This window comes from Eriocheir sinensis, chromosome 24 (genome assembly GCF_024679095.1).
Source record: "Eriocheir sinensis breed Jianghai 21 chromosome 24, ASM2467909v1, whole genome shotgun sequence".
NCBI lineage: Eukaryota > Metazoa > Arthropoda > Malacostraca > Decapoda > Varunidae > Eriocheir > Eriocheir sinensis.
The window spans coordinates 3,557,987-3,569,888 of NC_066532.1; the positions used below are offsets into that span (position 1 = coordinate 3,557,987).

The 11,902-nt window shown below is 39.7% G+C and overlaps 1 protein-coding gene across 1 annotated transcript; it reads left to right on the forward strand.

Moving 5' to 3' along the window:
* Window positions 1-1,339: 1,339 nt before the first annotated feature.
* Window positions 1,340-10,882, forward strand: LOC127002779 (DET1- and DDB1-associated protein 1-like). Its single transcript, XM_050868970.1, has 4 exons — window positions 1,340-1,470; window positions 6,253-6,391; window positions 8,744-8,802; window positions 9,167-10,882. The coding sequence occupies exons 1-4, from the start codon at window positions 1,468-1,470 to the stop codon at window positions 9,269-9,271; spliced, it is 306 nt and encodes a 101-aa protein (XP_050724927.1). The 5' UTR covers window positions 1,340-1,467; the 3' UTR covers window positions 9,272-10,882.
* Window positions 10,883-11,902: the final 1,020 nt, after the last annotated feature.

An 11,902-nucleotide genomic window follows, 5' to 3' on the forward strand; every position in this document is an offset into this window, starting at 1 on the left:
CATATCTCTTTTTATTCTGCATCTATCTAATAACTCTGCTTCATTTAAAAATACGCTTGATCAATTTCCAGCGTATCAAATCCCCTCGTTGTAATTAATGATGATGACAGGTGTGGCGGGTGAAGGTATTTGGCAACAGTAGCGTAGTACAGAGTTGCCAGATCTTCGGAAATGTCTGGAGATCTACTGACATTTGGACCTTTTGTCAGTCTGGTTGTGTTTACAATATTACTATTTTATTGCTTGCGTGCGTACTTTTTTAGGGGTTGGAGTTAGAATATCACGTAGGTACCTACCATAGCAAAATTTAGGGGAGCTTTTAAGAAAAAAAAATATTAAAGAATTATTTTCAGGGTGCGTTCCTCAAAAAAAGTCTAATATATATACGTACACTAGTATATATTGCGTTTTTGATTGATTGCAATGAATAGGCTATATCAATTAACCCTCATGAGACTTAAATAAATCCATAATCTCCACTGGGGCAAAGTATATCACTTCAAGTTTGTATTAGGTTGTAATGAAAGAATCCTCAGAAAATATGATTAATCCAGAAATATTCGTACAAATCTCCAGGATATATTTATTGGGACAAAATATTACAATTTGTATTATATGGAATGATTATTGCAATGAATGAATTGTAATGAAAGTCAGAATCCTCAGAAAATGAGATAAATCCAGAAATATTCGTACGAAATCTCCAGAACATTTGGCACATGGTATGGTAGTATTAATTAATGATGGTAATACAATGAAAATGAAGATATGAATCCCCAGAAAAGTGATACATGTGATAGATTTAGAAATATTGGTACAAATCTACAGGATATATATATATATATATATATATATATATATATATATATATATATATATATATATATATATATATATATATATATATATATATATATATATATATATATATATATATATATATATATATATATATATATATATATATATATATATATATATATATATATATATATATATATATATATATATATATATATATATATATATATGGTATGGGGATGATGTTGGTTATAGTGCAAGGTACGTGGTATATATATAATATTACAATGAAAATGATCGAAAATGTTAATGAAATCTATTATTTGTTGTAGAGCCATATATTATACATGCAGTTGTTGTGGCAACTTGTGGGCCATTCCGGCCATATATAGATATAGTTTTCTGACTGTTTTTTTTGGGGGGGGGGCTTTTACGGTAGAAATAACTGATGTAAGAGTCGAAAGCACCTAAATATACCGGCTATAGGAGCCCTAGAAAATTAACATAAGCCCAGAAACATAGGTCCCAAAATCTGCAGGCTGTTCCCTCGGCGGATGTGGCAACAGTGGGCGTAGTATTCCGGGAGGGCCTTGGCAGCTGGCACCCCCCACCCCTGCCTCCACACACACCGCGGCCGCCCTCCACACACGACACAGGCGCTCAGACATGGTATGGCCTTATTTAATGGATTTCCTGCCTATTTCCAGCCAGATAAGTGTCTCCTGTTGTGTATGTAAGTGGTAATAGAAGGGTGATAGGAGGGGAAGGAGGCCTGTGGTGGTGGTACAAGTTTTCGTCTGTATTGGTTTGGTATTGTTTTGGTAATGGTATGGCCTGATTTACTTTATTTCCTGCCTATTTCCAGCCAGATAAGTGTCCCCTGTAGAGTATGTAAGTGGTAATAGAAAGGTGATAGGAGGGGAGAGAGGCCTGACGTGGTGATACAAGTTTTCGTCTGTATTGGTTTGGTATTGTTGTGGTATTGGTGTTGCCTTATTTACTGGATTTCCTTAACATTTCTATTGTTTTTAGTGCCTCCTGTCGCCTATAGAAGTGGTGATGGGAGGGGGAAATAAGGAAAATTCATATAGGAGTGGTGGTGGTGTGACGTCTTCATGTGTATTGGTTATTTTGATGTCTTGTTTTGCCCTATTTTCTGTCTTTTCTGGTTATTTGTGTAAGTATTAGTGTCTTCTATGGCCCATAGAAGTGATCATGGGAGGGGAAATAGGGGTGATAGGGGGGGAGAGGGCCTGTGGTGGTGTTACAAGTTGTCGTCCGTATTGGTTTGGTATTGTTTTGTTAATGGTATGGCATTATTTCCTTTATTTTCTGCCTGTTTCCATCCATATGTGGGTTAAGATTCATTTTAGTACCATGCCAGTATTTCATTACCTATTTTATGAAACATCACTAGCTCTTTATACATCTTTTCTTCAAACGTTCAACAATCATGGAAACGCTTTCAAAATCCAATTCAAGGACTATTTATTGTTGGAAAGAGGGGATAATATTCATGTAAGCGTAACCTCCTCTGGCGGCGGCCGCGTCTGCGGTGCAGCTTGTGTTGCGAGAAATACCTCCTCGCAGAAATAGTCACATATACATGTGGGGGGATCCAGTGGGGGGGCGCAGCCCCCCCTGGTTAGAAGGGGGGTCGAGGGGGGCAAAGCCCCCCATTAGCAGGTTGTAAAGTTCGGTTGGAGTAGTTTAAATATGCTCCCCCACCCTAAACCCTCTGCGAGCTATTTTGTGGCTGCAGCGGCGGCACCATCGCTGCGGCCGCCGTCAAGGGAGGCTACGCTTTCGTGAATATTATCCCCTATTTTCAACAATAAAGAGTCCTTGAATTGGATTTTGAAAGCATTTCTATGATTATTGAACATTTGTAGAAAAGATATATGAAGAGTTAGTGATGTTTCATAAGGCAGGTAATGAAATACTGGCACGGTACTAAAATGAATCTGTACCCATGTGTGTCTTCTGTAGTGTTTATAAGCAGTAATGGGAGGGAAAATAGTTTGGTTTGGTTACGTTAAGTTACATCGGGTTTGGTTAGGTCAGGTTAAGTTACATTAGGTTAAAATTAGTTTTGTTAGATTTGTTAAGTTTAATACGTTTGAAAAAAAATTGTGCTTCACTTTGCACTGTGTCATTGTTATATGTAGTGGCAGAGAAGGCTATTGTACTGGTGGTTAAATGAAAGGCCTGGTCCTTCTTCTTATCCTATATTTGATGTAGTATAAAGGGGCTGACCAATGGAGAATGGAGCAGCACCACTCAGTGTGAGTGTGTGTCTCCAACTGCGGGGACAAAACAAAATTAAGAAAGATGACTAGCAGACCTTTTACTATGCTATTCTCCATATTCCCAGGGACGATATATTGGATGGTGATGGTGATGGTTTGGTTGGCTGAAGTAAATATCAAAAGGGACGTGACCGTATTAGGTAGAAATATTACAGTCGAGATGCATTATTGAGTTGTTTTACCTGATTGATTTAGCCCCTGGTTTTCTCACAGTAACTCACAGTAGTCTTCTGGAAGAGGCCCAGCTTAGGCCTGTGTATCCAGCTCTGGACTTTGAACTGAATAAGTGGTGGTGGTGGTGGTGTCAATTTGAATGATATTATTATATTGAATTTTGGCTCTATAGTTATATAATAACTCTTGGCTACTCCATGCTTTATCTAAATTACTCTCAAATTTAATAACTGATTTAGAGTATCACATACCGGGGTAGTGCATTCCAATTATTTTCTATTCTATTACAAAAAGAGTTCTTCCTTTTATCCAACTTTGACCTTTTCTTCACTATTTTTATAGGATGTCCTCTGGTTCTACCATTCTCCCATAGCACAAGAATATCTTGGCATACTTCCGGATCATACACTCCCATCAGGATCTTGAATGTTTCTATCATGTCGCCTCGTGCCCTTCTATATGATAGTGTGGGTAGTTTCAGTTTCCTCAACCTCTCTTCATAGCTCAATTCCTTCAGTGTTGGTACCAGCTTGGTCGCTCTTCTGTGCACTCCTTCTACAGCTTCTATGTACTTCAGTAAATACGGTTTTAATACACAATTGTTTAGTTAGGTTCAATCATTAGGTCTCCACACCAAATTCACAAGAGTTCAAACACATCTGGAGAGTCATGTTCAAGAAGGTCGGCAAAAAACACTAAAAGAAAAGTTTAAAAGAAAAATGTGAGAAAATTCAGCTTTCTGGACAGAGCAATTGATAAAAGGAATATATTACTGGATGAAGTTCCATGTGCAAATAAGAAAATAAACAACACATTAGCAGGATTAAAAAGATTGGATTGTTTCAAAAGTTACAGTATTAATCCGTCTGCTACTATTGGCATGGATTTCGCCTTCACTGGTAGCCTAGTAACATATACTCCCAGGTTTTTCTCTGCCTCTGTGGTGGATAGTGGAGTGTTTCCCATGTGGCATTGGTATGCTGGATATCCCATCCCAAGGTGCATGACTTTACATTTTTCTTCATTGAAATGTAGCGGCCACTTTTTGATCCATTCCTGTGCTTGATGATGTCTTCATGTAGGAAATTTTCATCCAAGGGATTAAGAAGGATATGATTAAAAAAGACCGGATGCTACAAGATAGTTTCAAAAGTTGTAGTATTAAAAAGGATATGATAGTTGCTAAGGACAGGATGCTACAGACTTGACTTGTAATCCTGTATGTGTTCAATGAGGCAAGAACAAAGAGGGTGAGTCACAGGAAATTAATACGTAAGGGATGACACAGACCAAGGGCTTGAAAATATGAATAAATAAGTTGTATATTCACCCGCCCGCCTGATTTACTCACCTCTTAGAACCGCACCCACTTATTGTTGTTATTATTATTATTATTATTATTATTATTATTATTATTATTATTATTATTAGGATCTATGGAAGGGCATCAAGGGAAGAATATGATATACAGTAGGTTGGTATTCTTAGATACTTCTGCATCTCACATCAGCTATTTCCAAAGGCCAAGAAGGAGATCAGTTGGCTTTTTATGAGTGGTATTTTAGGTTCATGGTTCAGAAGAAGGGTCAAACTACCACCAGGGCCATAGAACTACCCCTGGTCATGCCTAAAACTCCTACGAAAGCCTTGTTAAATGGGTGGAGTAAGTATGAGGAATGAAGTGGAGTAAATGTGAGGGATAAGGTGGAGTAAGTGTGAGGGATAAGGTGGAGTGAGTGTGAGGGATGGAGTAAGTATGAGAAATGAGGTGGAGTATGATGAGGTGGAGGAGGTATAAGGTATGAGGTGCTTATGAGAGGTCAGGCAGTTATGAGGTTGAGTCTCCTCGATGACCAGACATGAAAATGAAAATAAAGAAATAGTGAGAAACCCCCAAATCTCTTCTTACCACCCTTTCCTTACACCTCCCTTTCTCCCTATCTCCCCTTCTTCTCCCTCCCCATGCACCTCCAGACCCCTCTTATAAACACACATACACACACACGCACTAACAGAGTAAAGTAAAGAGAAGAACAAAAAAGGAGGGACAAAAACAATGCCTAATGAGTTAACAGGTTGGTATTGACTTTTTAACATCAAGCATTTCAAGGTGAAGGAAACAGCCCAATACTAATGTAGGTTCTCACGTATTGTCATAATTCTTGCCTTTCTTTCCTCCATCATTCACAGGACACACACACACATGCATGCTTCACAGTACCTGCATTCAATACTAACACATCTTTGATTACATATAGAATTAAAATGGACTTTAATTTATGTATATACTCACAGATTCGTCATTCCTGATTTGCATATGCCAATCATTTTCAGTTTTATACACTCAGCTGTTTCACTAATATATTTTTTTGCTGTCAGATTCTTCCTACCTTATACTCTGGGTTTGTTTGATTTGCATGGAGGGTTTGAGGATTAATATAAATGGCCACATCACTGTTACATGTTCTTAGTATTCTTAACCCCTCCGCTGCAATTGGCACGGATTCCGCCTTCATTGGTAGTTTGTTAACACATACTCCCAGGTCTTTCTCTGCCTCTGTGGTGGATAGAGGAGTGTCCCCCATGTGTTACTGGTATGCTGGATATCCCCTCTCAAGGTGTATGATTTTATGGTAGGTATTATAAGACACTTTTGCTTCTCACATCAGCTAGTTCTACAGGCCAAAGAGGGGGTCATTCGGGTTCTAATGAGTGTTCCTTCAGGTTCACGGTACAGAATAAGGGTCAAACTGCCACCAGGGTCATAAAACTACTGAAAATGCCCCAAACTCATACGAAAGCCTTCTCAAATAGGTGTTCTTGGGCGATTAAATGTCTTATAATACGACCCTACATATTATTTCTTCATTGAATTGCAGCAGCCACTTTTAGTTCCACTCCTGTAGCTTGGTGATGTCTTCTTGCAGGAAATCCACAGTCAAGGGTTAATGGTGTGTATATATTTCAGGCTGCCTCATTTCTCAAGGGACTGCCGGTTTACAATGAGAAGAATTTTACCAAGTTTCAAGGGGACCCCACCGGACGAACCTCTTATAAGAAACCGCCCGTCTACCTTCCAACCACGGACAGCCCCGACTCACAAGAAAGTAAGGGTCTTGGGCTGTACAGAGAGTAATTTTCCTCACCACCACCTCCATCTCTCCCTTAAGCTTATCTCACACCGAGTTGATCTACACACTGTATCAAGTTTCTGTACTAGGTGCAAGGAAAGAGCCAGCCGTAAGTCCTTTGTGCTTTACTCGGGGTCACTGTACAGGTGCTTGCCAGTGGAGGCGTGATAGGTGACGTGATCATTTTAGGTAGAAATATTAGTCGAGATGCATTATTGAGTTGTTTTACCTGATTGATTTAGCCCCTGGTTTTAATACAGTGGTTTAGTTAGGTTCAGTCGTTAGGTCTCCACACCACCTTCACAAGAGTCACGTTCAAGAGGGTCGGCAAAGAACTGGTAGATAGCAAGGTGCGCGGGGCCAAGTGAATAATGGAACTTTTTATTTTTTTATATTTTTATATTTTTTATTTTTTACAGGAAAGGAGACAGCACAAGGGCAGAAAAAAGGAAACAATAATAAAAAAAGAAAAAAGCCCGCTACTTGCTGCTCCTATAAAGAATCCGAAGAGGTGGCCGAAAGAGAGGTCAATTATGAAAGAGTGAAATGTGCACCAAAACAAACCCACACATCATACACTAATATATGGAAGGGTGGAAATAGGTCCATGTTCTTAAATGTATCGGTCTCCCATTAAGACTATTTTTTAAGACCACAGAGAAGACTGACCAGGTTTTCATGGGTGTTTTTCGTGTTTGTAATGCTGAGGTCGTGTAAAACTATCACTTAGCATCACAAAATGGTCCATGAAAAGCCCAGCAACTTATACGAGAGGCTTTTCAAACATGTGTAAAGGCCTCAGAGAAAATGAACCGGGTTTTCATGGGTGTTTTTCCTGTTCATAATTCAGAAGTCGTGTAAAACTTATCACCAGCATCACAAAACGGTCCATGAAAATCCCAGCAACTTCTAAGAGAGACTTTATGAACAGGGGACTGAAGTGCTGATATGTTCAAAAATACTGGCTAATGTCTCTGAGCCCTACCCTGTTTCTTGTTTGCTAAAGTAATGTATTTTGTATGTACAGTAAAACCTCACCATTAGCACACATATGGGTGCTCTGAAGGTGCGCAAACGTCGAGGGCGCAAATGGTGAGTGCACAAATGATGAGGTTTTACTGTATACACATAACTAGGGAAAGCATGTTGATAGTGGAGAGTATCTGCCTCATGAGCCTGTAAATCAACTTGGAAATGACTACATAGGCAGTTGCTATAAAACATTCTGAAGTTTCATTATGATTATAGGGAAACTAAATTGGCGAGTCCGTTTTGGTGTTGGCTCTCGCGGGTCCTTCCTCCCCTCTGCTCCGCCACTCAATCCAACATGTATCTCTTCCTCTCATATATTAGCTACAGATAACTTATAAGAGAAAAAACTAGGTGTTGGGATTGTGTGGCAGAGCAAAGGGGAGGAAGAGCTCGCCGGAGTGCATGCCAAAACGGACTTGCCAATCTGGTTTCACTATAGGTAAGCCAGTCTAGTAAAGAGTGCCAGTCATCCATGGTAGCACTCAAGTTTTGTCTTGTCACTTTTCTGAATTTCCTAATTTTTGTAGGTTATTTATTTATTTTTTTTACATCAGAGGACACGGCTCAAGGGCAATAAAAAGAGTACAAAAAAGAAAAGCCCGCTACTCGCCGCTCCTATAAAAGATAAAAGTAAAGAGAATATTAAAACATAAGCACGTAAGGAGTCTGCAAGAGGCCGGTAGTCCTGTACAAGGCAGTTCCTGTGGACCAAGCTCCTGTGAACCTAACCCCACCTGATGTCATTGTCCATGAATTTATCTAATCTATTTTTTAACGTGACTATTGTATTGGCACTCACCATATGACTGCCGAGCCTGTTCCACTCATCTACCATTATCTTGTAAAAAGTAAACTTGCAATGTGAAAGATTGTATCCATCTATCCATAGCACTGATGACGTATCCTTTCACGAGGTTTCTCCAAGTTGGTGGCCAAGGCAGAAGTGTCTCCAGTTGTTCCCTTTTGTGGCACTCCCTCTCATCACATTTAAACCCCATGCCTGCCAACTCCCTTCATTACTCTTCCACTCCATTGATCTGTTTCATTGATGGTCCCGCCCTGACACGCTCGCAATCCTCCACTCATTTCACTCCTCCTAAGCCATCCCACTTTCCATACTTCTTAAGTCCCTAACCTTATTGTTGATTGTAACTTGCCATTGCTTCCTAACATGAAGTAATAGTTGTTGATAGCAGGTTTCATATCACACTTTTATTGCTTAAGAAGAGAATTAATGTATGTTTTTACTTTAGTTTTATAATTCCATCCCTAACTGTTTCCTTTTGTACCCAACAGTTGTAACAGAGAAGACAAACATCCTCTTACGGTACCTTCACCAGCAGTGGGAAAAGAAGGTGAAGTAAACGGTTTTGTACTAATGACTTACTGTAATGAAATAAGTTGCATATCAGGACCATGCTGCATGTGAATCCTTAACCCAGTAGCTGCAGGGATCATGTTTCTTAAAGGCTCCTCTAAGGGAATTAATGAGAAAAATCATCATCCACGCAAATCATTATATAATAGATATCAATGCATTCATCATCAGTTTGTGCACCCTTTACTTCCGGTGGTTTATGTGGAGCCTAAAGATTGGCCCGTCGCTGGTACGTGGCAAAACCAGAAGTGTGACCCATCTCTGCTACCGGGTTAAGGACTTTCATGGAATGTTTATATAAGGATGTCAAAGTCTGCCTCTAATTTAGCTTTCCCTTTTAGTGCCCCAAGAAGAAGCGTGAGACAGGCTCCGGCAGCAATGAGGAGGAGGCCCCCAGGAGTAAGAGGCCCCGCTTAGAGCCCGGCCCCTCCACTGACTCGCCCTAGCCACGACCCCGAGCCTGACACATAGCTTCTCGTTTTTTAAAATGATAGGATGGAGCCGCCGTTGTTGGATCACCGGGACGCCAACAGCTAAGCTTGTCATAATCATTCCTGAAGTGGAAGTTTGATATTTAAAAACTTAACTTCAAGATAATAGTTTATGTATTTTACAAGATAGGGAATGGAATTTTGTTTCCATTAGTCTGGAATAGACTTTTCAAGAATGCTCGATAAAATGGGACAAATGAGGTAGATGATGAATGATCTTTAGTGTTGATCAGTTTAGGACAGGAGTGTTATTTTCCTATATCAATAAACTGATTGATAAAATTGCAGTGATATATATTTTTCAAGAGCAACTGTGTCTTCCCTTCTGAATGACTCTCTTGCTTGCTTGTGGCACCCTCAATGCACCTCCTTAGCAGACCAGCTAAAGGTTTTCTATGCAGTCAACATCAACATCTCATTACATCTGAATGAGGAGAGCATTTTGCTGTCAAGTACATATATATTTCTCTGCTTGCCAATGCTTCAGTAACCAGAATAAACACATTTAAACCACTAGGCATCCATCTGAAGAACAAATAAAAGGATGATGGGTGGTGTTACAGGGGACTAGAGCGAGGAGATGGATTATAGTATTAACATGCAAGGAAGTGGCAGAGGGATGGAGGTTGTGAGAGAAGGTGAGGGCAGTGCTGGTAAGGAACTCAGGAATGTTGATGACAAGAAGCAAACTTGGACTGTGTGAAATATTCCAAGAGGAGATTCTTAGGCTTCAAGCAGGAGGCAAGTAGAGCAGAACCTCGATAATTCAGCAGACTCAGGGCATTAGTCTATGTTCATTTAAAAATATTTCTCTACATAAGCCAAATTTTCAGTAAGAGACCAAAGGCTATTTTTTGAGGAATAGTTGTAACTGTATGTGTATTTAGTCTTTGATCTTCGGTTGTTGCTGCTGACAGTATACACTTTCTGCACAACTTTAAGGTTTGCTGTGCCTGTAAATTGGCAATAATGACAAGCCTTTAGTTCAAATTTGGTTGATGCAGTGAGTTGAAGTCTATAGATCCTGAAAGCCACCATTATGTTTAAGTTTTTGTTTATAAATAACCTACAATAACTTACTGTCTTTATAAATTTCTGTACAACTTTAAGCTTCTCGGTGCCTGCAACTTGGCAAAATTATGAGTCTTCAGTTCAAATTTAGTTGATGCAGTAAGTTGAAGTCTAGAATCTTAAAGCCACTATTATTTTTAAGTTTTTGTTTATAAATAACCTACAATAACTTAATGATTTATTGAAATGGACTGCTTTCCTCTACCTGATGTGCATGTCAGCAGTAACAATCTCAATGCTGTGTTTTGAATAACTTGTTGAAACTGAAATTTTTCCAAACCTTTCTTTCATGTGATGCTATGACAAGCTTCTATTGGTTTTGTAACATTGGAGGATGGGTCTGGTTGTCTTGAGCACAGTGCTATTCAAAAGTGGTGTTCTAAATTTTATGTCTAATGCAAGGGATAGAGGAAATGTGTGAACCTTGTTGTCCAAAGCAGGAGGTGAGTGAATGTACCGACTTCTAATTACAAAAGAAAGAAATTTTGACTTGCATGGCAGACCTTTTTAACATCCTTTTATGTTTACCTTGATCATAGTTTTCTGAGCTGGATTGTGCGAGCTAAGTAGTACATGCTGTGTGTTAAGAGGACTTCCCAGGGACACCGGCAGCCTGAGTGGACAAGTATTCCATCATGTGGTGTCCTTGTTACCTTTTCAAAATGAGCACAATGATTAACATACCCACTCCTGCTAGCGATTCAGTAGCTGGCACGTGTGTCTTGTTTTGCTTAATACTCTTGAGTTATTCATTTACATTTCATGTTTATTTATACTTTTTTATCATGGATATTTTGCATCTTTAGATTTTCACCTATATAATTTTCATCTGCTATACTTCCTGTAAGCAGCTGTAAGGCTGTCCATGTTTAAAGTATTTAAAAAGGGAAAGATTGCCTTTGTGAAATGGTCCATTTACCCAGTCTATACATGCAGTCACCAGTTTGGCTTTTCTAGTTATGCAGGATCCCCCCTGGCATGGCTCCAGGGTCTAGGCTCAGTGATGTGGAAACAAGACACCAAAAGTGGAGCATTGCCACACTCCCTCCTGCATTGTGGGAACACACAGCACCTCGTGGGTAGCAGCATGCACATGGAGGTCAGTGTATTCTGGCCGTCAACGCAGGTCTCAAAGGGTTCGGGTTTACCCAAAGCCTGGGGACACCTCTGGCAAACATAGACTTGTTCCCAGCTCTTGAGGACACTCAGGAAGGGCTTCTCTGTAATGGCACAGTGGAAGCTGCCGTCTGGCCCGGTGATGGGTAATAGCTCATGACATTCTCTGTGCCATTGCTATTTGGTGACATTTCCTGGGGTGTAAGTGCATTGTGTTTAAGAAACACTCACAGGTTATATCCTTAGTCTTGGAGATACTGAAAGTAAATTGTATTTCAAATATTTTAGTTCTGAGGTCAAGTCAGTGGATCGTGTGTGGCAGCATCTGCAATCTTCATCCCGAGGCTCACACCATCTTGTGTTGGTTATCATCATAAGATAAACATGAAGAATTTTACT